General features: G+C 32.3%; 2 protein-coding genes across 2 annotated transcripts in view; both read right to left on the bottom strand.

Moving 5' to 3' along the window:
• Nucleotides 1–18,861, bottom strand: part of LOC139487791 (nucleolar RNA helicase 2-like) — a 33,513-nt gene extending 14,652 nt beyond the window's left edge. The window contains exons 1-12 of the mRNA XM_071272883.1: nt 18,718–18,861; nt 12,308–12,518; nt 11,893–11,976; nt 10,778–10,797; nt 7,832–7,906; nt 6,462–6,579; nt 6,070–6,255; nt 4,920–5,065; nt 3,996–4,202; nt 3,397–3,621; nt 1,128–1,201; nt 651–810 (exon numbers count right to left, since the gene is read on the bottom strand). Of these exons, the coding sequence (XP_071128984.1) occupies nt 651–810; nt 1,128–1,201; nt 3,397–3,621; nt 3,996–4,202; nt 4,920–5,065; nt 6,070–6,255; nt 6,462–6,579; nt 7,832–7,906; nt 10,778–10,797; nt 11,893–11,976; nt 12,308–12,518; nt 18,718–18,783 (1,572 nt within the window). The 5' untranslated portion in view covers nt 18,784–18,861. The remainder of the gene's footprint in view (nt 1–650; nt 811–1,127; nt 1,202–3,396; nt 3,622–3,995; nt 4,203–4,919; nt 5,066–6,069; nt 6,256–6,461; nt 6,580–7,831; nt 7,907–10,777; nt 10,798–11,892; nt 11,977–12,307; nt 12,519–18,717) is intronic.
• Nucleotides 1–27,354, bottom strand: part of LOC139489648 (leucine-rich melanocyte differentiation-associated protein-like) — a 511,226-nt gene that overhangs the window by 126,766 nt on the left and 357,106 nt on the right. The window lies entirely within an intron of this gene.

Raw genomic sequence — 27,354 nt, 5'->3', positions numbered from 1 at the left:
AAAACTCTAATTTGGCACTAAAATGAAAAAGATCATATCAAAGGGAACATGTGAACTAAGTTTCAAGTTGATAGGACTTCAACTTCATCAAAAAGTACTTTGACCAAAAACTTTAACCTGAAGCGGGACAGACAGACAAACAAATGCCGACCAGAAAACATAATGCCCCTCTACTAACTTAGATGGGGCATAAAAAAGCTAGGTCACAAACAAATTTCCATCTCTTAAATTGTCTCTTGAATGATTTCTACCAACACAGATGACCCTAATATGTATTGTATGAGTTTATTTATAGAAATGTAAGTAAATATAATTGGATGTCACATGGTGGACAAGCATCAAAGAAATTTTCTGTAAAATGACATCCTGGGAGCATAACACCAACATAAAGTAAGAAATGTTTTTTTTTAATTAAGAGAAATGTGGTCATTTTGACCAAAAGCTGTGGATTCATATATGTTTTTGGGATACCAATATTTCAGGATTTCATGGGTAGAGGAAAAATAATTATATGTACGAGTCAAAAAAAATAAAAACCCTTAAAGAGACATTATTTTCTCCAACCATGAAAAATACAACAAATCCACAATAATCATACTCCTTTCTCCTTGATCTACAACATTGTTTACAAACAAAAATGATGTACTAACCTCTTTTGAAGATAATAATGATCTTGGTACAATTTTTGTGCTTCCTGATATAACAGCTAGAGCTGCAGCAACAGCATCTACTGCCCCTCTCTCTTCTACCAAGGCTTGTGCTGACTCTCTGAAGTACTGTAATGTTTCATCTTCAACTAGTTCTAATGATCTGTAATTAACAATATTAATCTATTATAGCATGGACAGTGGTGATTTGCATTCATAAGTTTTTGATACCTTATACATTTTACAAAATTCTTAAGAAACTATAACCACCCAAAACTTATAAATTTGAGCGTCTGCCTTGTGTTTTTAAATCTGAATCAGTCTCGAAAAATTAAATTTGATGACATTTGGCCTTATTTCAAGTTATTTGGCACAGTGGTATTAGAGTTAAAAAGTTTTTTATTATAATGTTCAAAGAACAACCAAGTGATAAGAAAAGATCACCATAGTACCTTAAGTCAATAGTGAATATAAGATTACCTTGCTGCATCAGCTGCTGAGGCTTTTATAATGTCTTCTGTTGTTGGTCCTCCTATCTTCTTAAACTTTATATTCTGTAAAGCATCAACAAAATATTTAAGGTACAGGATAACGCAGTGTTCTCCCCAGGCCCTTAAAGGACCACGGGCCCGCGATGTATAATTTTCTACCGTGGTGGTATCGTTCTTGCCGCAATGTATAATTTTTCACCGTGGTGCTAAAATTTTTGGTAAATAATCATATAACGGTAAACCTTTCCGTGGGTATAAAATTTCAGATGAAAATTGACCAGTTCAAACCAGTTCAATCCAGTTCTGACAACGAAGATTGTTTACACCACGTGATCGATTTACCTTTTGAGGTTAACCTTGATGATTGGATTTAATTGATGTACATGATTCTTGTGTTTTAATTAATTAAGAGATCATAACTTAATGATCACAGACTTATGATACTTTTGAGGGACAAGCAGAAATTTGTTAATAAACTCTATTACTCCAGCCTTTGGTCATAAATGATTTGCGTATTTTTAAAACGTGAGTTGCTTCCCCTGATTTAGCTTATTTAGCTTATTACAAAAATGTGCTCCTAAAATATTATCAATCATTTAAAATAGAAATAAAGTACAAATTGAATGCAAAATTATATAAGGATGTTACCTCAAGGATAAAAACTTTCTTTGAATATACCAACAAAAATATATTGCAAATTATTTTTGACAATCATACTTTTATTAAAGCACAGTCATATTATATTAGATAGGTAGTATATCCATTGATATGTATTACCGACTGTGCAAGGGCTGTATAGCCAGTCAAGGTCGTTAAAAACTTCCATTTGTTGATATCTATTGAATGAGCTAAGGCTATGTTTATACAAGGTTGTTGAAAACATCCATTTGATATAGAGCTGAATAGTAAAAGAAGTTTTATGATTTAAAACTTTTGCAAAATAAATATGCAATTATTGGAACTCAGCTAGACAAGACAACCTTTCAGGAGTGTCCACATAGATAATTAGGTATACTTTTCATGTCTATCATGAAATAACACAATAATGATTTTAATAATAATTTTATTAATGTCTAAAAGAATCATGTCTAAAGCTATGGAAAATAGTATTTCATTTACAAAAGGTTCTACATTAAAACTTAATCCTGTTTAAAGTTAATTGTTATGGTGTAATCTAACAAAAATGGGGAATGTGTAGTGTAACTATACAAGTATCAGGACAAAATTGGCTTGATCAAAGTATAAAAAGTGACTAGTTTAAAGACTAGAAGTGCTTTCTGTTATTTATTCTTAAAAGATATTTAAAAAGTATACAAACTGTTTGATTTACTTTATTTTTTTTTACCCACAGTCTACATAACACAGTAAACAAAACAAAAGACAAAAAGGTAATGGCACAAAAACTAACAAGAAGAAAAAATAAGCAACGCGATACGACATATTGTACAAATCATTTCGACACGCGTTACCCTGGTGCTATCCCAAAATCCTGGGGAGAACACTGTAACATGCTTATCAGATTTTGTCAAACATCTTATATGAGAGTTCATCTATAACAAGAACATGTCATTTTGAATCAGTTGTTTATCTAATAAATACCAAAGAGATGAAATCTACATATTATGATAGGTAAAATTTAATAAGATCAGAGTTTCAATGTCACCCACACTGCACATATTTTATCTATCCGAGATAAGTTCCCTTAGTTATTTATATTTCCAAGGGGCATTAATCGTTAAATATATTTGATCAGGACTTATTTTCAAAAGAGCAAAGACATTGGTGATATAAACTTATAATATAAATTTCATAAAAATCTGTCAAGAATTTTTCCCATGAGAACTCTAACAATGCAATTTTCGATATAAATAATGTTTCCATTGGGACATAACTCTTTTAAAATAGTTGATCAATCACTGATTTTTAAAATCCATATCTTATTTTTGACTTGAATTACATTTTTTTTAACAATATATTTTGTGCATATGCAACATTAAGCTATTTTTTAAATGCATGTAAGTTTAAAAGTCCAATAACTCCAATAGAAACTGTCGCATCAAAATAGTGGTACAATATGACCAACTACACATGATTTGTCAAACAGTCTCCATGGAGAAGCATTCATATAGTATTTTAAAAGGACACTATTTATACCATATCCCCTGTAGAGAAGGATAATTTTACAATGAAGAAAAAATTATGAATGTTATAAGTTTGTGTGTGTGTGTGTTTCATTATTGAAATAACTATAAACTTACAGCTCTCCTTTCTACTGTCTGTATATCATATTCCTCCTGGGGTTTATAGAAACACAGACAAATTCCTGATCGTCCTGCTCGCCCAGTTCTACCTGATCTGTGAATGTAAGACTCTACATCTTTAGGTGGACTACATTGTATTACAAGGTCAATTTCTGGGATGTCTAACCCTCTTGCTGCTACATCAGTAGATATCAATACTTTACATTTACCCTCTCGGAAACTCTACAAAAACAAATGAACTTTTAAGTAAAAGACAAATATTATAACATGTGCTGTATAAATCATAACAGTGTATTGTAACTGTATAAATAGTAATAATTATTGTTGTGTACTATATCCTTATGGGATTTATCAAAGAATTCAAAATTCAATTCATCAACAACTGTTAATTTAGAAATTATTGTGTGCATTTATTATTGTGATTTTATCATTTTAGACTAAAATGCTATTTTAATTTTTTGCAAAATAGCGAAAAATCCTGTTTAATTCATCTAAAAAATTTCAAAATGCGAGTTTAAATTATTTCTATTACAACCCTGTCGCAATAATTTCTGAATTTACAGTAGATGAAAATGGGTGCATGGTGACTACACTACCTTGAGTACTCTTTCTCTTTTCATCTGTGGAATATCTCCATGTAAAACTTCACAGTCCTGTTTGATAGATGGACTAACTGCTAACTCATCTGCATCACGTTTTGTTTGACAGAAAACCATTGTTCGTCCATGGTTACCACTGTACACTTTAATAACATCCCCAATGGTTGATGCTCTATCAAAGTAACTACATTTAATGGCTAAATGCTGAAAAACAACAAAACAAATATATGAAAACCTATTCATTTATTATTATTTTGTTTTACATATATACGAATATTCAATTATTTTAAATCTGAATAATGACAAACACTTCAAGTCATATGAAACGAGTAACCGTTAAAAAGCATAATCGTAAAAAAATATTTCAATCGGTCAGTGTTGTTGTGAAAACATGGCAGCTAATTAAGGGTCGTGTTTTGAAGCCGAAGTTTAACGATTGTCACCTGTTTGTAAGAAATCAACAAAGAAGCATGAATATTCAGGTAAGCACATGTATAACAGGTACAATAAGATATATAATTTGTAGTTTATCATGCTGAAGGAGCGATGTTTACATTTGGTTTTCATTTCGCACCTGCGTATTGAGATCACTGGATTTTTACGAGAAAGGTCTTGCTGCATACGGAAAACATGTCGACCAATTGTTTGCTGGAAGCAAGCAATTAAAAAAAGGTGAACTTCTTCTAAATTTGGACAAATTTTAGAAATTTCTTGAGAATAAAGTATATTTCCATAAGTTTTATAATAAAAACTAGCCATTTAGTTATAAAAAACATATGCTTAATTTTTTTTAATTTCAAGTTTCATATGACTTTAAATTCTATTGAATATTTTTTTTCCCTAAATAACTGCCGATAAATTGACTAACTCAAAATTACATAAAATTAAAACTTAACCCCTATTCAATTGAAAATATCTTACCTCTACATTTTTACTAGTACGATTTTCCATACTGCCAACAAGAACAATTTTTTCAACATTGTTTCCAAAATATTTCTTGCCAGTTTGTTGAACCCATGGCGGCAAAGTAGCAGAAAAAAGAAGGGTCTGTGGTTTCTTCTCTATCTCTAAAATTGCATAAATAAGTTTCATAAAATTTGGTTATGGCAAAATTAAGTTGGAGAATGGAAACAAAAAATTCAGCAATTTTACCATTTGTCAAGGGAGGTAATTCTAAAACAGTAAAAGAGACACCACTGTAAAATTCAAACTTGATCTGTTTTTTTGTATACTTTGTGGTAATAATCATTGTGTATTAATTTCATAAAATTTGGTTAAACTTGAGGCTTACTTCAATAAGGGAATTGAAAAGAAAAATTCAGCAATTTTCCCATTGTACAGGGGCATAACTCTAGAAAAGTTAAAGTGACACCACATTAATTTGAAATTGTTCTTTGTTTTGTGGTAATCAGCATTAAGTATTAGCAGTGATTTTGCTAGCGCTCGTCACTTTCGTAATTTTACGAAAGGGTTTTTCGCATTGATGTAAGTATTTCAAATCAATTTCGTCACTTAAATTTTGAAAGCGTAAAAAAATTTTGCATTGAAATATTATAAATTTACCCATCTGTATGTTTTTGACAAGTTTATGACCCCCCCCCAGGTAATTAACATTTGCAACAGGTGTTACAAGTTGTGATTACAACTAATCCCCTTATCGCCATCCGATGGGTCACTAATCTGTTAATTACCAATAAACCTCATAATTGACCATCATAATTATTTTTCCCAGAAAAATCAGTCAGTCTTCATTTAAGCATCCAGGAGTATAATAGTTTCGTCATTTCCTGTAAATTAGCAAACCCCAAGTATTCTTTTGTGATGCGGCTCCTCATGGTAAAAAATCCCATTTTTAACACAATAAGTTCTTTGAAAATTTAATACTTTGAACACATTTAATAGCTCCATAGATTCTGAATTAACACAAATGGTTAAGCTCAGTCACTTGTTTATCATAGAAAAGTGTCAAATATCACTACAGAGATTTTTTCGTTTACACGTGACTTTTGAGTTTCCCATTTCAAGGCGCATTAGGGATATTGTCCCGTCTACCATATTATAAACATCTTACCTGCGCCATAGGCATGTTGTAATATACTGTCTACCATATCAGCAAAACCCATATCTAACATCTGGTCCACTTCATCTAACACTACATGTTGTAATTTAGTTAGATCAAGATTTCCTCTTTCTATATGGTCATATATTCTGCCAGGTGTCCCAACCAGAATATCAATTCCAGTTCTCAGGGCATATTCTGAAACATAAATTCATTTATTCACTTTTACTTTGAGACACCATAATTTGTTCCATCAATGGGACATATCAAAACTGACTTAATCTTTAATATTCATTTTTGTAAAGCAATCAGTAGGTATCTTAAGAAAAAAACTTAACATGTTTACTATTGTGATTCACAGTTCCATTTTTCTACCTAAATCCCTACCAGTTCAAATGTCTTACCTTGTGGTGCATAGGGTGAGCCCCCATATATGCAGAATGCTGATAGATTTGTACTAACAGAAGAAAAATCTTCACAGACTTGTTTAGCTAACTCTCTAGTAGGGGCCATTACCAAAACCTACAAAAGAAATTCAATTTTCAACAATATAAAAAGGTGACTGCAATATAAATCTATTACCTAACAAAAGTCATTATGTCTACAGATGGACAAAAAGCCATTTAAATAGGATGTCAGCACAGATTTGTCTCTCTTTCCACTTAACAAAAGGCTGCATGACTGAAACAGTATCATATTTTATTAAGTAATTAAAACTATTAAAGTTCAAGTTGAATTGTCCACCATTCCTATTCTTGATGGCAAATGGATTTATTTCTCTAACACTTATCGTACTTTAAAACTGATGAAATTCTGAGCAGTGGCAAATTTGGCATCTTGTTTTAGATAGAATTTAACAGAAATTATGATTTGATTCATTTATTGTGATATGTCAAATATGTGATTCATTTTCCTAATAACTGATATCGTAACTGAGATACGATTCCAACAGAAGAACATTTGTCTTATACTGATATTGTAACTGAGATATGATTCCAACATTTGTTTTACCTTTGGTGCCCTATTAACTGATATTGTAACTGAGATATGATTCCAACATTTGTCTTACCTTTGGTGCCCTAATAACTGATATCGTAACTGAGATATGATTCCAACATTTGTCTTACCTTTGGTGACCTAATAACTGATATCGTAACTAAGATAAGATTCCAACATTTGTCTTACCTTTGGTGCCCTAATAACTGGTATCGTAACTGAGATATGATTCCAACATTTGTCTTACCTTTGGTGACCTAATAACTGATATCGTAACTGAGATATGATTTCAAAATTTGTCTTACCTTTGGTGCCCTAATAACTGATATTGTAACTAAGATAAGATTCCAACATTTGTCTTACCTTTGGTGCCCTAATAACTGGTATCATAACTGAGATATGATTCCAACATTTGTCTTACCTTTGGTGACCTAATAACTGATATCGTAACTGAGATATGATTTCAAAATTTGTCTTACCTTTGGTGCCCTAATAACTGATATCGTAACTAAGATACGATTCCAACATTTGTCTCATCTTTGGTGCCCTAATAACTGATATCGTAACTGAGATATGATTCCAACATTTGTCTTACCTTTGGTGCCCTAATAACTGATATCGTAACTGAGATATGATTCCAACATTTTTGTCTTACCTTTGGTGCCCTAATAACTGATATCTTAACTGAGATATGATTCCAACAGAAGAACATTTGTCTTACCTTTGGTGCCCTACTTACTGATATCGTAATGAGATATGATTCCAACATTTGTCTTACCTTTGGTGCCCGAGCTGTTTTCTTTGTTTTGTCACATTTCTGTAGGATCTCCACCAATGGCAGAGCAAATGACAGCTGAAAAAAAAATAATATAATTATTCCCCCCTTGTAGTTTCAAATATGAATTAAAGATGTGGGGTACAACTCAATGACAACTAGTGAAAGCTTAAATTGTCAAAATTGAAAACCACCTACATTCTGTATGCCAGTAAGAACATATAAAATGAGAAAATCATTGGTTGAAGGGTTCTCAAGATATTGCACAGAAACAACTTTTTTTCTTGTACATTTGAACTGGCTTAATTGTGTAATATTTTTCTTAAAGGGAACCTCAAATTATACTGGACTTGACCAGGATTTAGATTTAAAAAGTTTGACTCATCAGTGAACTGTCCATTGAGCAAGTGAGAATTTTTTTCAGGAACTCATCAAAGTTATCAACACAATAAGATTGGTCGGCATGCAACTCAATATTATAAACATTTTACCATTGATTTAATAATAAACAGCTGTGCATGATAAGCCCTTTTTTTCAAAGAATAAAGTTCAATAACTTCTCAATGTCAAATCATAAGTTCATGAAAAACTAAAGGGAAGTCATCTTAAAAGATTTTAATAAGTTTCATGATAAATACTCAAAGCATTTTCTGAAAACTGGAATATCACCCCTATTTAAGAATGAAATCACATTTCTCCGAAACCTAAAATTTAAAATTAATAAAAATGGAATAGAGGTTGTCAATAGATATAAACAATTCACTAAAGTTTAATGAAAACTGCTGAGAGCATTTTTTAGTAAATGTCCGAACAACACAAAACTCAACCAGATGCTCCGCAGGGCGTAGCTTTATACGACCGCAGAGGTTGAACCCTGAACGGTTAGGGCAAGTATGGACACAACATTCAAGCTGGATTCAGCTCTAAATTTGGATTGTGATTAAATAGTTGACACAGCATAGGTTTCTGACACAGAATGAATGTGTTCTAATGAACTTAAAATTTTTGTTTCTCTTAGAGCAATTCACTATGCTGTTGAATATTAATCCTCTCAAAAAAATGTTTGAAGAAATTTTCTTTTTTATTTATGAAATTTCAAATGAGAAAAATTGAACCCATTTTTTTTAATCACATCCCCCTTTCCCTTATTCCAAAACTAATCTCAATTAAAATTTCTAATGGAGTTTGCAACAATAACTACTCATTTAAATACATCATAAAATATTAAGATGTAAAAAAACTGCTTGTTATCACTGAATGGTAAAGATTATTTTAATTTATCAGTTGGTAGTAAAAAGTGAATATACATTGTATATTGTATATAACAAAGATTTAAGTTGATTCTGGACAAAGAAAGATAACTCCAATTAAAAAAAAATCTTGCTATTGCACAATATTTTGCAATTAGATATTTCTTGCTTACTATTCTGGACAAAGAAAGATAACTCTAATTAAAAAAAAATTTGATATTTCACAATATTGTGCAATTAGATATTTCTTGCCATTGCGCAATACTGTGCAATTGAAAAGACTTGCTATTGCACAATACTTAATATACATAATAAAAAATCTAAGTACATTTTTGGATTCAGCATATCAAAGAACTTCAAGATTTCAATTTTTGTTAAAATCAGACTAAGTTTAATTTTGGACCCTTTGGACTTTAGTGTAGACCAATTTGAAAACAGGACCAAAAATGAAGAATCTACATACACAGTTAGTTTTGGTATATCAAAGAACCCCATTTATTCAATTTTTGATGAAATCAAACAAAGTTTAATTTTGGACCCCGATTTGGACCAACTTGAAAACTGGGCCAATAATCAAGAATCTAAGTACATTTTTAGATTCAGCATATCAAAGAACCTAACTGATTCATTTTTTGTCAAAATCAAACTAAGTTTAATTTTGGACCCTTTGGACCTTAATGTAGACCAATTTGAAAACGGGACCAAAAGTTAAGAATCTACATACACAGTCATGACAGTTAGATTCAGCATATCAAAGAACCCCAATTATTCAATTTTGATGAAATCAAACAAAAGTTTAATTTTGGACCCTTTGGGCCCCTTATTATGTTGGGACCAAAACTCCCAAAATCAAACCCAACCTTTCTTTTATGGTCATAAACCTTGTGTTTAAATTTCATAGATTTCTATTTACTTATACTAACGTTATGGTGCGAAAACCAAGAAAAATGCTTATTTGGGTCCCTTTTTGGCCCCTAATTCCTAAACTGTTGGGACCTAAACTCCCAAAATCAATACCAACCTTCCTTTTGTAGTCATTAACATTGTGTTTAAATTTCATTGATTTCTATTTACTTAAACTAATGTTATTGTGCGAAAACCAAGAATAATGCTTATTTGGGCCCTTTTTTGGCCCCTAATTCCTAAACTGTTGAGACCAAAACTCCCAAAATCAATCCCAACCGTTCTTTTGTGGTCATAAACCTTGTGTCAAAATTTCATAGATTTCTATTAACTTAAACTAAAGTTATAGTGCGAAAACCAAGAAAATGCTTATTTGGGCCCTTTTTGGCCCCTAATTCCTAAAATGTTGGGACCAAAACTCCCAAAATCAATACCAACCTTCCTTTTGTGGTCATAAACCTTGTGTTAAAATTTCATAGATTTCCATTCACTTTTACTAAAGTTAGAGTGCGAAAACTAAAAGTATTCGGACGCCGGACGACGACGACGCCGACGCCAACGTGATAGCAATATACGACGAAAATTTTTTCAAAATTTGCGGTCGTATAAAAACTTAAAATCCTAAATTTATGAAAAAACCCAAATGCAAGCTCACGCCAAAAGATATAAACAATTCACCAAAGTTTCATGTAAATTAGTTCAAGTGTTTTGAGATATTGTGTGACATGTTGCCCATGGACATAAACAGTATACCATCATACGTCCAGTAAACAGGCATATAGAAACTAAGACTTACAGTTTTGCCAGTTCCAGTCCCTAAAAAAGAAATAAAAGTTCTACTATAAATAATGTTTAATCCACATTTGGGTCAAGGATAACATAGGTCACAGGTTTCTAGACTAAAATATTCAAGTCCAATATGTAGTCTGCTAGTCCGCTATAAAAATTTGTGAAATAATGAAAAAAATAATGCAACCAAGTGATCTTATTCCTATCTAGTCTTTTTTTTTGGCTATAATTCATTATTAATGTGGTATATATGAAAAAAAATATTAAAAGACTTGTTTAACCCAACCACAATTGTGCCTTTACTAAGACAGGCTGTCTGATTCATTTCTAGTTTATTGTTGTTTGTCTTTGTTTATTTGTATGTTCATAATACAATGTAGTCAGGTGGTCAGTCGTACATTTCAGTATTTATGGTGATTCCTATTCATCTTTTCATGCATTTGATATTTTATAGTGTGTTTTTCTATGTTGTGATGTTATACTATTGTTTCAGAAAAAGGGAGAAGGTTTGGTACCATTAAAACGTTTAATCCCGCTGCAAATGTTTGCACCTGTCCTTAGTCAGGAATCTGATGTACAGTAGTTGTCGTTTGTTTATGTGATTTATACGTTTTTCTCGTTTCGTGTTTTTTATATAGATTATACCATTGGTTTTCTCATTTGAATGGTTTTACACTAGTAATTTTGGGGCCCTTTATAGCTTGTTGTTCCGTGTGAATCAAGGCTCCGTGTTGAAGGCCGTTCATTGATCTATAATGGTTTACTTTTATAAATTGTTATTTGGATGGAGAGTAATCTATTTGGCACTCACACCACATCTTCCTATATCTATTTAGTGTCACAGGTTATTGGCTTGCTACAATGCATCTTACTGAGATTAACCAATGTCTCATTCATGTAATTTATATTCATTCTAAATAAGACGATAATAAAGACAACACCCATTAATTACCACATGTAAGAGTTTATTCTGGTCGACATGTTTGTTTAGCCAACGACTACCACTTCAGGTGTTTGTTAACCTTGTTCAAATTCATTTAATTGTCAACAGTTAAATTTACATTAGAACTAACATGCCAATGACATGAATATTTTTTTATTTGGCGAAGTATGATTACTTACTTGCTTGCGCAATCAGATTTTTTCCTTCATACACAATGTTATATGTCTTCGCTTGTATAGGAAATAAGTAAGTTACTCCTCTTTCTGAAAAATAAAACATATCTTATATCTCGTATAATCCAAAGTTGTATATGTAATCACATGTAATGGCTTTATAAAATGGCAATTTAGTCTCATTTCTTATATAATTTATCTTAAACATGTTGAAGAGATTATAACTGCTACAATCATCTTACATGTCAGGTAATAAGGTAAATTTCACCTAGCAGATACTGAATTAACATTGACTGTGATAAATATTTTGATCAGGAGTTTTCTAAATTAGGGTTTGTTTGTACAGTAATTACTCCTTGCGTCACTTTTATTTCAAAAAATGCGTTCGTAATACAAACAAAAGACTAGATAAATATTTTACCACTTAGTTTCTTTAAGGACTGTTGAGATATGTTAAAGTTGCTGAAAGCACCATTTTTTTCATCAGGTGTTAATTCCTTCTCTGCTGTAGTGTCATCAGCTTTTGTTTGGTCCTCTGTGCTGTCATTGGATGGTGCTAACTCCTCAAGTCCATTGGTTGCTTTGTCTGTTTTCTTTGATTTCTTTTCTTTTTTCACTTTAGTTTTTTCCTTCTACAAAAATAATTAATAATTCAAGTTAATATCTCTGAATTTTGTCATTTACTTTTGGAATTCTTGAACAAATCTGTTATAATAACCATGTGAGATAATAACTAGTAAATACAATGTTTAACTGTAAACAATTAATTTTCATAGGAAGTACATGCATGCCATTAATTCTTGGTCCAATTCCTTTCCGTGTTAAATTTAAATCATTCATAGCTCTCTAGTCAAGTTAAAATAAAGTGACAGCTATTTCATGTGAAAGCACTACCTTAACTTGTCTTGTGAAGAATTACTGAAGTGCCAAAAATGGTCAATTCAGACATTAGAAACAGGAAAATATATCCTCAAATGGGTCCATTATAGATTGCATATAATTTATCTGTCAAAAAAAGGGGGAATGTCCAAGGGACACAAATGATGCCCCTGCTTGCATATAATGTTATAAAGAGACATAACTCAAGAACTGTAAAAGTGAAGCTACACAATATTGTTCTTGATCTGAGTTTTGTGGTTATAAGCATCATGTATACTTTTCATAACATTTGGTTGAGGCAAACAAAGTTCGAGAACGGAAAAATCAATGATTTTCCATTTGTAAAGGGGCATACATTTGTATCTCTAAAACAATAAAATCGACTCCACCAAAATTCATACTTGATCTGTGTTTTGTGGTAATAAGCATTGTGTATAAGTTTCATAACATTTTATTGAGGCAAACTAAAGTTAAAGAATGGAAACAAACAAAAATTTACTAACTTTGAGGTGTAAATACATCCATTTTTGTCCATTTGTTATCAGGTGGAAACCCGGTTGAAAAAGAATCGAAGCACTTAGTTAGAAAAGGCGATAAATGCTCACTGTAATGTTTACTATAGTAACAAAAAATTTGAAAGTTAATTATAATAGAAACAAATAAAACCAGATGCTCCGCAGGGCGCAGCTTTATACGACCATAGAGGTTGAACCCTGAACAAGTATGGACACAACATTCAAGCTGGATTCAGCTCTAAACTAGGATTGTGATTAAATAGTTGACACAGCATAGGTTTCTGACACAGAATGAATGTGGTCTCATGAACTAAAAATATTTTTTTTTGCCTTTGAGCAATTCACTATGCTGTTGAATATTAATCCTCTCAAAAAAATGTTTGAAGAAATTTTATTTTTATTTTTTATTTATGAAATCTGAAATGAGAAAAATTTAACCCCCGCTTTTTTTTCACAATCCCCTTTCCCTTTTTCCAAAACTGATCTCAATTCAAATTTCTAACGGAGTTTATACATCATAAAATATTAAAATGTAAAATAAAGTGCTTGTTATCACTGAATGGTAAAGATTGTTTTAATTTATCAGTTGGTAGTAAAAGTAAATATACATTGTAAAAATGTATATTGTATAAAACAATGATTTAAGTTGATTTAACTACTATTCTGAACAAAGAAAGATAACCCCAACTGAAAATTTCTTGCTATTGCACAACATTGTGCAATTAGATATTTCTTGCTATTGCGCAATACTGTGCAATTGAAGAATTCTTGCTATTGCACAATACTGTGCAATTGAAAATTTCTTGCTATTGCACAATACTGTGCAATTGAAGATTTCTTGCTATTGCTGAATACTGTGCAATTGAAAATTTCTTGCTATTGCACAATACTTAATATAATAATTTTGGATCCTGATTTGAACCAACTTGAAAACTGGGCCCATAATCAAAAATCTAAGTACATGTTTAGATTCAGCATATCAAAAAAGCCAAAGAATTCAATTTTTGTTAAAATCAAACTTATAGTTTAATTTTGGACCCTTTGGACTTTAATGTAGACCAATTTGAAAACAGGACCAAAAATTAAGAATCTACATACACAGTTAGATTTGGCATTTCAAAGAACCCAAATTATTCAATTATTGATGAAATCAAACAAAGTTCAATTTTGGACCCCAATTTAGAACAACTTGAAAACTGGGCCAATAATCAAAATTTAAGTACATTTTTAGATTCAGCATATCAAAGAACCCCAAGGATTCAATTTTTGTTAAAATCAAACTAAAGTTTAATTTTGGACCCTTTAGACCTTAATGTAGACCAATTTGAAAACCGGACCAAAAATTAAGAATCTACATACTCAGTTAGAATCGGCATATCAAAGAACCCCAATTATTCAATTTTTAATGAAATCAAACAAAGTTCAATTTTGGACCCTTTGGGCCCCTTATTCCTAAACTGTTGGGACCAAAACTCCCAAATTCAAACCCAACCTTCCTTTTATGGTCATAAACCTTGTGTTTCAATTTCATAGATTTCTTTTTACTTATACTAAAGTTATGGTGCAACCAGGTGCTCCGCAGGGCACAGCTTTATACGACCCCAGTGGTTGAACCCTGAATAGTTAGGGCAAATTTGGTCACAATACTAAGCTTGATACTGTCTCAATTTGGATTGTGATCAAATTTTTGACATAACATAGGTTTTTGTCACAAAATTAATGTGGTCAAAGATCTAACAAATCTATTGCAAATACTGTGCAATTGAAGATTTCTTCTTGAAACTTCTTTGAAAAAAAGGAAGCCCTTCAAAAAATGGTAAACAAAAAATCCCCCCAACTTTTCGAACCCCCCTTGGAGCAATAACCCTTAAACTCAATCCCATGCTTTCCATTGCAGTATTGTACCTTGTAGTACAATTTCAGAGAGATCCATAGATAATTGTTTGGAAACTAGAATCATGCTTCTTTTTGGCCCTTTTTTTGCCCCATATTCCTAAATATTTTGGGCTATTAACCCAAAACTTAATCCCAGCCTCCCCTTTGTTATATGGTACATTGTGCTACAATTTCAGAGAGATCAATACAATTACACATAAGTTATTGTCTTGAAACTAGAAAAAAGCTTGTTTTGACCCCTTTTTGGCCCTTAATTCCTAAACTTTGGCTCCATAACCCCTAAAATGAATTCAAACCTTCTACTTGTGGTTTTAAACATTGCGGTATGATTTTAGAGCAATTGAAATACTTCTACACAAGTTATTATCCTTAAACTAGAAAAATGCTTGTTTTGGGACCCTAATTCCTAATCGGTTGGGACCATCATCCCTAAAATCAATCCCAACCTTCCTTTTGTGGTATTGAACCTTCTGAAAAAATTTCATGAAGATCTATTCACTTAAACTAAAGTTATTATCCGGAAACCAATGTGTCTTCAGACGACGACATCATACCAATATACGATCCCAAATTTTTTTTGGGGTCGAATAAAAACCAAGAATAATGCGTATTTCTGCCCCTTTTTGGCCCCAACTTCCTAAACTGTTGGGACCTCAACTCCCAAAATCAATCCCAACCTTCCTTTTGTGGTCATTAACCTAGTGTTTAAATTTCATTGATTTCTATTAACTTACACTAAAGTTATTGTGCAAAAACCAAGAATAATGCTTTTTTGGGCCCCTAATTCCTAAACTATTGGAACCATAACTCCCAAAGTCAATCCCAACCTTCCTCTTGTGGTCATAAACCTTGTGTCAAAATTCATAGATTTCTATTTACTTAAACTAAAGTTATAGTGTGAAAACCAAGAAAATGCTTATTTGGGCCCTTTTTGGCCCCTAATTCCTAAAATGATGGGACTAAAACTCCCAAAATCAATCCCAACCTTCCTTTTGTGGTCATAAACTTGTGATAAAATTTCATAGATTTCTATTCACTTTTACTTAAGTTAGAGTGCGAAAACTAAAAGTATTTGGACGACAATTACGACGACGTCAACGCCAACGTGATACCAATATACGACCAAAAAATTTTCAATTTATACGGTCGTATAATGAACTCAGGGTTCGACACTAACGGTAGTCCGGTGCCCCCCTAAAATCTAGGACTTCCAAAACATGGTTAATCAGTAGTCCTGTGGACCACCTGGAAATTTGTATATGGTCTGGCTATTTCAATGCTAAAAATTGGCATAAAAGTCCTCCCAATTATGTTTTTCAAAGACAGTGATGGCATTTGGAAGAACGTAAATTTTATATTGTTATTATGAAAGCACTTTTGAGATCCAGATTTCTGATCAGAATCTTCACAGAGTTTGTAACACATGGGATTTTCAATGTAAAATGAAAATGTCTGATAACCAAAATGTGAAGAAACTGCAGAATAGACAGCAAAGGTCAGCAATAAAAACGTAGGTGTCAAGAGTTAAAAAAAAAAAAACTTCCCAAATTTGGATAAAAAAATTATTACCCCCAAAAATAGAAACAGGAAGAGGTAGTTTGAAAAAAAAGCCAACAATATTTTTTGGTGGATTTCTTATTAAAAAAAAAACATATATGCATGTCATTCAAAATGGTACTAAAGGCATTTTGTTTGAGCAACATTTCAACTGAATTGCTTTCAACAGTGATGATGAAGTTGACCTCTAGTTCACAAAGACATTGTATCACTACAAGAAAAATCTTATAAACTGTTTGAAGCATTAATGAAAACTTTGACTTATTTTTATCCTTTTTTTCTAAATAATCCTGGAATAAAAGGTCAAATAACTCCACCTAACAAGGCCTTAGAAATTGTCTCAGATTGCAGATTTTGCATTTCATTTTTCAAAATTTTCTGACGGTAAAAGTTCAGGAGTAATAAAATTTATTCACTGAATGTCAACTTTATAATTTATCTGAAAAAAAAAAAAAATACTTTCAAAACTCAAATGAACATACAAGTGTGCTTTTTAGGTGCTCAGATGGCAGGAAATTGCATCTTATTTCGAAAAATTTTCTTGGGGGGGCATGTCCCCAAACCCCCCTAGCTATTTCACCTGTGATAGAGGTGGACTACCAAGACTACCCAAAAATTTTTCTTGGTAGTCCTGTGGACTACATCACCTCTAATGTTAGTGTCAAACCCTGTGAACTGGAGTAATGGGGAGATAATTTTGACGAAGTAGAATCCTGATTGTTATGATAAACCTTTAGTGTACATTTTGTACATGGTGGATGTTGTTGTGAACTGCAAGTCTCTTCTTAAATATGACCCCTCTGAAAATAAATCTCATTAGCTTTTGTAGGTCATCCATTTAAGATGCAGTGAAAATCTAGCCTTACCGGACGCAATTACGACTAGACACAATGACGAATGATTTTTAATGTTTGCCCCGTTATATTATATTTATGCATGATAATTAATAAATGTTTCTATTAATTAAAAACCCACTGCATTGCTTGTGTTTTCACGAAAAAAAGTTCATGTGCACTTGGTTAATGTTGCAGACGACGAAAAATTAAGTTTTGTAAAAGTCAAAAATAATGACTCCCTCTCTTGGAAATTACATGAATAAAGCACATAAGCTAGAGTAGTGCAAATTGCCTTCTTTTGTCATTATATAGATAGAAAAATATCTTCTGAATCTGTTCATATGTGTGATACCCTTTATCTTGCCCAAATAATATAAAAATGAATGTTTTCTCAGACTCGGGTGACCCTGAGCATTGTCAGAAGAAAATAGTATTTTTATTGAAAAGTCCCGAGAACTCTGAAAGTAAGGGTTAAATATAAATTAAAATCATAGGTTCACTAACTAAAAAGAGATTTCAGTGCGTCTTAGACGAAAGAACTTGCATAAAAACAAAAAATCTAAATTTAGATCGTTGTCATTGATTTTTTCTGCCAGATATATAAATATAGTGCTGTTCGTAATTGCGTCCATATTGGGCTTGCTAGACCCATAAAACCAGGTCATGAAAATCTTACCACTGAAAGTATCCCAACGTAAATAGAAAATTATGTGTGTTATGATTCAAAATGAAAAGCATTCATACATCTTTAATTCTATGGTAACAAACAATTCAAGAAAAGTATTCTAAAAAGAAAGAAAAAAATTAAAGTTCAAAAATTGTTCGTAATTATTAGTGTCCAGTGAGGCTAGTCCATTCAATCTAATTTTTACAATCTGGTCAAATATCAAAATATTACGACAATTTCCAATTTTATTTTTCAGATAAATCATAATTGTTAAGTATCTGGAACTGTGATATCCTATTCTTGTTTGGTGTCATTTGAATATAGTGTGTTTGTGAAATTCACACCTTTTATCTCATTGTATTTTGAATAAACAAATTATATTATAAAATTGGAAATTGTGACGTCACAATGTACTTAATAGCACGAAACCCCACAAATACGAGGATATTATCAACTTTCGGGTAAGAATATGAAAGCTTACGATTTTCTTCTCCTTTTTGACTGTTTCTGTTTTCATTGTGGTAGTTTCTTCTTCTGTTAATTTCATAATAGACGGTCAGTGGTAAAGATGTCAACTTTACATACACGTGCTTCCGTCGAAAAGGACAGAGTATAAATCATGTCCGTTTCATTTCGACCCCGGACCACAATCTTGCAATATTAACAAACCATTTTTGATGAGATTAGAAAATAAAAAATTTAAAAGATAAACATCCAATATTTAAGTTCATTTTATGATATTTAACTGTTTTTTTTTCAAAATACAAATACAAATATTTTATTGGCACAAACTCAATAATTGGCAACGGCCCATACAACTAGTATAAAAATAGTAAAAGGATGCAGCAATTAAACAATACTACATAGCATATCATTGGGCACATTTCGAACAATGAAATGTGCAGTTATAAATATAATACAAATAGTAAAGTGATGCAGCAATTAAACAATACTACATAGCATATCATTGGGCACATTTCGAACAATGAAATGTGCAGTTATAAATATATCAATACATATATATAGGTTAATTAATAAGAAAGGACTACTGACATAAGTATATTGTATGTTATAGCTGCAAATTGTTCATATTACTCATTTATAAGGACATTTTTCCTTAATTCAAATGATTGATTAATAAAAGATTATATTAATCTAAGTGTTTTTCTAAACTTGCTATTAAGTAATAGTTTGATATATTCATCCTCCGTTTTGGATTGTTTGTCATAATTTTTTAAATAGGACTGGCAATTTTGATATAAGGACATTTCTTTGTGATTCATATTTTGTTTTCATTTGAAACGTATTTGTGTACCGTTTCCGAAGTTCCAACGCCAAGAATTCTCAAGAATTACTTGGCTAAACGATAGAGAAATGGTATTCCAACTATATGCTCCCATTCAAATACATTGATCGTAAAAAAAAAGGCTGGTTCCAACCCCCGGACATGACATTTTGGACAATAACAATCAAAACCAAGGAGTAAACAAAGACTCACAAAACCAACGGACATTTACATCAACAGTTATAAAGAATAAATATTATAAGAAACAACACGAACTCCACTAAAAACCGGGAGTGAAATCAGGTGTGCGGTAGGGTACAGCATTTCCTGCACCGTATACGGCACTCGTAGTGTTATTTCTTTGTTCAGTTCGGTAATGATGGAAGGTTATTATGACTGAGGAAGAATATCAGATATGATTTCTGACGCACTTTTGTCATAATGGCCAATCAGCTCATGATTGCGACCGTAAAACTTCTTTAGTGGCCCTGTCTTAGCAACTTTTGAGAAAGCAGTATTCCTCGTTCAACAAAATCCACGTACTTTGAGCTAGCTCTAGAGTAACGTATCAATTGAGACACATACATACTCTATTTGCTGGTGTCGCTAGGATGTTGCTACACAGAAATGGAAAGTTGACTATAGGAAAATTAAAATCATCGCGTTTGTCATAAATTTTGGTATTTAAACTACCATCAGTAGTCATTTCGAGAAAAAGGTCTAAATATGAAGCAGATTTATCTTTGTCGGTAGTATCCTTACAGTTCACTTGGATATATTAAAGGTGAGTGATCAATGAATCTATTATTATTAAGAGACAGTATTTAAATATACGTGCACTTTAATGGCTGTACAATCTATCGATACTTATATCTTAGCATTGCACAAGGTCAGTTTTTTTTTCTCTAACTGTTAATGGCGTCTTTACACTAAATCCATTGGATGTTGGATGTGTACTGAATGATATTTTAGTCTTAGATACATGATTTTTTTTCTTTTTTTTCCGAAAGATGTTGCACTGGGTACGTTGAATAGTATTGACTAAGTTTTTCTGTTGTTTACAAAGGCAGTTTCCACTTTTTTGTCCATCTGATGAGTTAAGCCTTTTTCATCTGATTTTTATAGTTCGTTCTTATATTGTACTGTTATACCACTGTCCCAGGTTAGGGGAGGGTTGGGATCCCGCTAACATGTTTAACCCCGCCACATTATTTATGTATGTGCCTGTCCAAAGTCAGGAGCCTGTATATTCAGTGGTTGTCGTTTGTTTGTGTTACATATTTGTTTTTCGTTCATTTTTTTTACATAAATAAGGCCGTTAGTTTTCTCGTTTGAATTGTTTTACATTGTCTTATCGGGGCCTTTTATAGCTGACTATGCGGTATGGGCTTTGCTCATTGTTGAAGGCCGTACGGTGACCTATAGTTGTTAATGTCTGTGTCATTTTGGTCTTTTGAGGATAGTTGTCTCATTGGCAATCATACCACATCTTCTTTTTTATAGTTAGTGTGGAATTTCTATGCTACTCGATGTTATAGTATCGTCTGATTTAATTCTTCAATCTTGTGCTTCTTGAAGAGATGGACTTCTGTATGATGATCCAAAATGAAGGTTCTTAATTTAACATTAATACACATAACCAAAAACAATTGGTTCAGTTCAATATCAAATTCTTACATGCACTGATGATGACAATCCAAACAGACCGAGCAACACAAATCACACAAAAAAATCAGGGTGATCTCAGGTGCTCCGGAAGGGTAAACAGATCCTTCTCCACATATGACATTGATAGACATCCATCTTGTTACTGATGCAAGAACAAATTTATCAGTTACTTAATCATAATTGGAATGTTTTCTAGTTAACACTGAGAAATCTTGCCTGCATTTCTGATCATGACTGAAAAAAGTTCGTCTTAAATATGCAATAAGTAATATATATAAGAGTGCATATACTGAAATGTTTCGCATGTTTTACTCATCATTGATTTCATGTTAAAAGTTTTTGTGATATAAAGGTCATGCAACAGGTATCACTTAAACTTACATTCATTATCAATGGTCTATGAAAGGGAGGTCGGACACGTTCTCCTGAACCAAGAGAGACAGACACATACACCATGTATTATCCCATAATACACCAAGTATATAATAGTAGTCCTAATGCTACCCATACCGGAGATTCAAATTTCGTTACAAAATCTAAAGAAACGTTAGCAATGTTTGGAAATTTTACCATTTTAAGTCATTAGTCATTTTATTTTTAAACTATTCTTGAATATTTTTAGAAAATGGTCAGAAAATTCATTAATGTGATGAAAGTCAATATATATATGTTTATTATCCTCCTCAAGGATTTGTATAGTATCTTACTATACAAATCCTTGTCCTCCTTAAGGAGAGTATGGATATACGTGAACATAAATACAAATGTGGTATAATACAGAGTGTTAATAATAAGAATTTAAATAACGATTTGAATAAGATAAAAGAATGAATAAATATGTATATTAATGAATAATTAAATAGATCATTGAATAAATAAAATAGATAAGTAAATGTTCAGATGAATCAAAAAATGTCTTTTAAGAATTTTCAGTTGTAATAAATATCAAGTTAACTGTCATATTCCTTGCATAACCTATAAATAAACTTTACACATGAGTGGGTGAAACTGTCTGCATCTGATTTTTCAAGAATGAAACATTTGTCACTATTACATGATAGTAGAGTTAGTGTTAAGTATATGTCTTCCATATAGCATGGAGCGTTGCGCTAAACTCAATTGGTCCAATATTAATCAGATCTATCCAAAACAAGTCTCTTGTAGGCGCTACACTACAACATTGTATTAAGATGTGCACAATTGCGTTGCCATAGAAAAAACCACACTTATGACATAAAAGTAATTCAGCATCAGGTTCGCTTGGTCTAACCAGGGCGCACAGAGATATGATAAATTTTGCTTGAAATTTCAAAGATGGATACTGGCGCAAGATGGTCCAAGCACGATGTGGTTCAATAGAGTTATGAATATGTTTAAAATATTCAAAGTCATTGTCACTATCTAGGCGTTGTTTAAGAATGTTCTCTTCATACTCATATACACGTTTTTTAACTATCGATTTCCATTGCTTCTGCTTAGGAAAGTAACTTGTCGATATTAGTTTTTCAATATGGCCTACTAAATCGTATTTCTGCATAATCTGGATGACATCATAATAAACATATATATATATATAGATTCAATTAATAACAATAGATTTGCAAGGTCTTGCGGAAATGTCCGAGTTTAACTTTTATGCCTTTACAAAACTTTTGTGGCCAAAAATCGGAGATTTTATTACGTGAAGATTATTTTTCGGCTTTTACTATACCAATAAAAAGTACTTTAAATTTTGAGTTGGTACACCAAATTGTATAAAAAAACAGGGTTAGCTATAAAAATACGGATTAATGAAAATGTCTTGCCAGGTTGTCCGTTAACATTATTTGACGTCGCCACAAGTGTAATATGCTAGGGACGGCACGAACTGCATTCTCGGGTCCCTTCCTCCACTTATTGTAAATGTCCTGCTTTCAACAAAACGAAATGATGCACATATGACAAAAATACCACATGTATTTATAAGACTAATAAAAAGTAAGAAAACTACAGTATCATAACTGTAAGCCATAGTATTGTCTCTTGTACCACTGCTTGAAAAAAATCATACTGTGGTTGAATATATTTTGCAGCCATGTTCCCCACATAATTACTAGCAGTAAAATTTAAAACTATGTAAATTATAAAATTATATTGGATTGGAATCCCACAGCATTTCTACTTGTGTGTTATACTATGCATTTACCCAAAAAGGAAAGCAGGAAAAATTAGAGAGTGCACGTTTCCAATTCAATTCAACGTTATTTTTCTGTGAACACTAAATGGTAGCAATATCTGACGTTGCGTCTATTGTGATAATATTGGAAAAAACAGACTGAATTTGTAATGTAAATGTTGAAAATTAAAATAGCAATACTTTTTTTAAGATATACAAATATTCAAAGCCAATGAACCTTGACTGAAGGTATATGGCTGAACAATCTCCATGGAATTGAGATGCTAATGCCAATACAACTGCATACCAAATACCATAATCGGGCATTGACTTATTCCCTTTACATGTTAACAAGCATCAACTTGCAAACTATGTAAAAGTTTCAGTCAATGAACCACGACGAGGGTGTAGCTATATAATCTCCATGGAAACAAGACATGCAAATGCCAATAAATTTCATAACCAAACATTGACTCATGTTAGCAATTCATCTTAAACTGACCTAATCAAACCAATACATGTCAACCAAGCAAAAGGTTTCCATATGGAACGCCATGACTGTCTTCTGATGTTGATTGTTTAATATGTTTGGTGCTTTATGCATTATGTTCAGTAGTATGTATATTATGTTCAGTAGATATCCTATTATGTTCAGTAGTTATTACATTATGTTCAGTAGTTATTACATTATGTTTAGTAGTTTTTACATTATATTCGGTGCTTTAGTTATTATGTTCAGTAGTTTCATTATTATATGCAGTGGTATTTTAATTATGTTCGGTACTTCTGACGTTATATTCAGTTCATTTTTCATTATGTTCCGTACTTTCGACATTATGTTCAGTAGATTCAATATTATTTGCAGTTCATCATGTAATACCTTCAGCAGTCCCGCTTTCTTTATATTCAGTAGATTATTCATTATGTTCAGTAAAAGCATCTGTATTATATTCGGTTCGTTCAACTTTATGTTCAGTGGTTGTATCATTATGATGATGTAGTAAAAGTGGTTGTATCATTATGATGATGTAGTAAAAGTCGGGAAGTCAATAACGGAAATTGTCGGAAAAAAACGAACGCGGATATTTTTGACGGACGTTTAATTCATGAACACCTTTACATGATTAAATGAAAATGAAAGAAATGGAAGCAGTTTTAAATCGGTGTGGTTTACGTTTCCAAGTTGGCATTTTTCACCAGGAAAAATAACTCCTGACTTTATTTGTAAGTTGTCGCTACAAGATTTCGCATATTTAGGTACATGTATGAACGACAGGAGAAAAATAATGGAATTAAGAATAGCTTGTGTTCATTTCAGCAGCAATATTTTAACCAAAATAGCTCGAACAAATGCCTAACGGATAACTTTTTTCAATCCGTTCATGTCCGCTAGACGTCCGTTTTTATCTGTTAGACGTCCGTCCATATCCGTTGCATGTCAGTTTATCGTACGTTTAATCCGTCGACGTCCGTTCTGTTTGGTGGAAAATTTTGAGCATGTTCAAAACTTTGCACTGACGTCCATTGGATGAAATGTCCGTTGAACGTCCGGCAGGCGTCTGTTTTGTACGGTACTCGTCCGTTTCACTTCCGTTTTGTATTCGTAACGTGTCCGTTATACATCCGTTTGAGGTCTGGCAGATAAATTCACCAACGGACTTCTAACGGACGTCTAACGGATAAAATTGATGTTGAACGAATGTGAAACGGACTTCTACCGGACGTATAACGGATTAAACGGATGCTGAACCGATCTTAAACGGATAAATGCCAATTGAAAATTTCGCGTCTGAAATGCCAATTAGCCTTTCTTAAGATTCATGAATTCTTATTATTCATAATCGATCTTAAAGTAAGGGCACGTCTTTACAATCAAGCAGCTTTTATTCAGTCCAGACACTGCCCTTTGGTGGCACTTGCTTGTGGTTTAACGGATAAAATTGATGTTGAACGAATGTGAAACGGACTTCTACCGGACGTATAACGGATTAAACGGATGATGAACCGATCTTAAACGGATAAATGCCAATTGAAAATTTCGCGTCTGAAATGCCAATTAGCCTTTCTTAAGATTCATGAATTCTTATTATTCATAATCGATCTTAAAGTAAGGGCACGTCTTTACAATCTAGCAGCTTTTATTCAGTCCAGACACTGCCCTTTGGTGGCACTTGCTTGTGGTTTAACGGATAAAATTGATGTTGAACGAATGTGAAACGGACTTCTACCGGACGTATAACGGATTAAACGGATGATGAACCGATCTTAAACGGATAAATGCCAATTGAAAATTTCGCGTCTGAAATGCCAATTAGCCTTTCTTAAGATTCATGAATTCTTATTATTCATAATCGATCTTAAAGTAAGGGCACGTCTTTACAATCTAGCAGCTTTTATTCAGTCCAGACACTGCCCTTTGGTGGCACTTGCTTGTGGTTTAACGGATAAAATTGATGTTGAACGAATGTGAAACGGACTTCTACCGGACGTATAACGGATTAAACGGTTGATGAACCGATCTTAAACGAAAAAATGCCAATTGAAAATTTCGCGTCTGAAATGCCAATTAGCCTTTCTTAAGATTCATGAATTCTTAATATTCATAATCGATCTTAAAGTAAGGGCACGTCTTTACAATCTAGCAGCTTTTATTCAGTCCAGACACTGCCCTTTGGTGGCACTTGCTTGTGGTTTAACGGATAAAATTGATGTTGAACGAATGTGAAACGGACTTCTACCGGACGTATAACGGATTAAACGGATGATGAACCGATCTTAAACGGATAAATGCCAATTGAAAATTTCGCGTCTGAAATGCCAATTAGCCTTTCTTAAGATTCATGAATTCTTAATATTCATAATCGATCTTAGAGTAAGGGCACGTCTTCACTAGCAAGCTTCTCTTATTCAGGCAAGAGACTGGCCTTAAGTGGTATTTTGAAGAACAAACCAAAACCAAATACACAGAAAAATTTTGATTATTTACGAGATTTACATGTATTTTTATTGTCGCCTTTAATTTTTTCGGATTACTGTAGAAGGGGATAATTTTTCTTAATTGGCTTAAATTTAGAGGTTTCATGGGTAAGAAATGAGGAGCTGCAAAGAACCCATCACCTTTAACCGGTAAAAAAATTAGAAGTCTCTTGCGTAATTGTCTCTTTTTATTTTGTTATTCATTGGAACGCTTTATATCAAAGGAGACCAGATGCTCCGCAGGGCGTAGCTTTATGCGACCGCAGAGGTTGAACCCTGAACGGTTGGGGCAAGTATGGACACAACATTCAAGCTGGATTCAGCTCTAAATTTGGATTGTGATTAATTAGTTGACACAGCATAGGTTTCTGACACAGAATGAATGTGTTCTAATGAACTTAAAATTTTTGTTTTCTCTTAGAGCAATTCACTATGCTGTTGAATATTAATCCTCTCAAAAAAATGTTTGAAGAAATTTTCTTTTTTATTTATGAAATTGAACCCAATTTTTTTAATCACATCCCCCTTTCCCTTATTCCAAAACTAATCTCAATTAAAATTTCTAATGGAGTTTGCAACAATAACTACTCATTTAAATACATCATAAAATATTAAGATGTAAAAAAACTGCTTGTTATCACTGAATGGTAAAGATTATTTTAATTTATCAGTTGGTAGTAAAAAGTGAATATACATTGTATATTGTATATAACAAAGATTTAAGTTGATTCTGGACAAAGAAAGATAACTCCAATTAAAAAAAATCTTGCTATTGCACAATATTTTGCAATTAGATATTTCTTGCTTACTATTCTGGACAAAGAAAGATAACTCTAATTAAAAAAAAAATGCTATTTCACAATATTGTGCAATTAGATGTTTCTTGCCATTGCGCAATACTGTGCAATTGAAAAGACTTGCTATTGCACAATACTTAATATAATAATTTTAGATCCTGATTTGGACCAACTTGAAAACTGGGCCCATAATAAAAAATCTAAGTACATTTTTGGATTCAGCATATCAAAGAACCC

This window comes from Mytilus edulis, chromosome 9, assembly GCF_963676685.1.
Source record: "Mytilus edulis chromosome 9, xbMytEdul2.2, whole genome shotgun sequence".
Classification (NCBI taxonomy): domain Eukaryota; kingdom Metazoa; phylum Mollusca; class Bivalvia; order Mytilida; family Mytilidae; genus Mytilus; species Mytilus edulis.
This window is presented reverse-complemented; position numbering and strand designations above follow the sequence as displayed.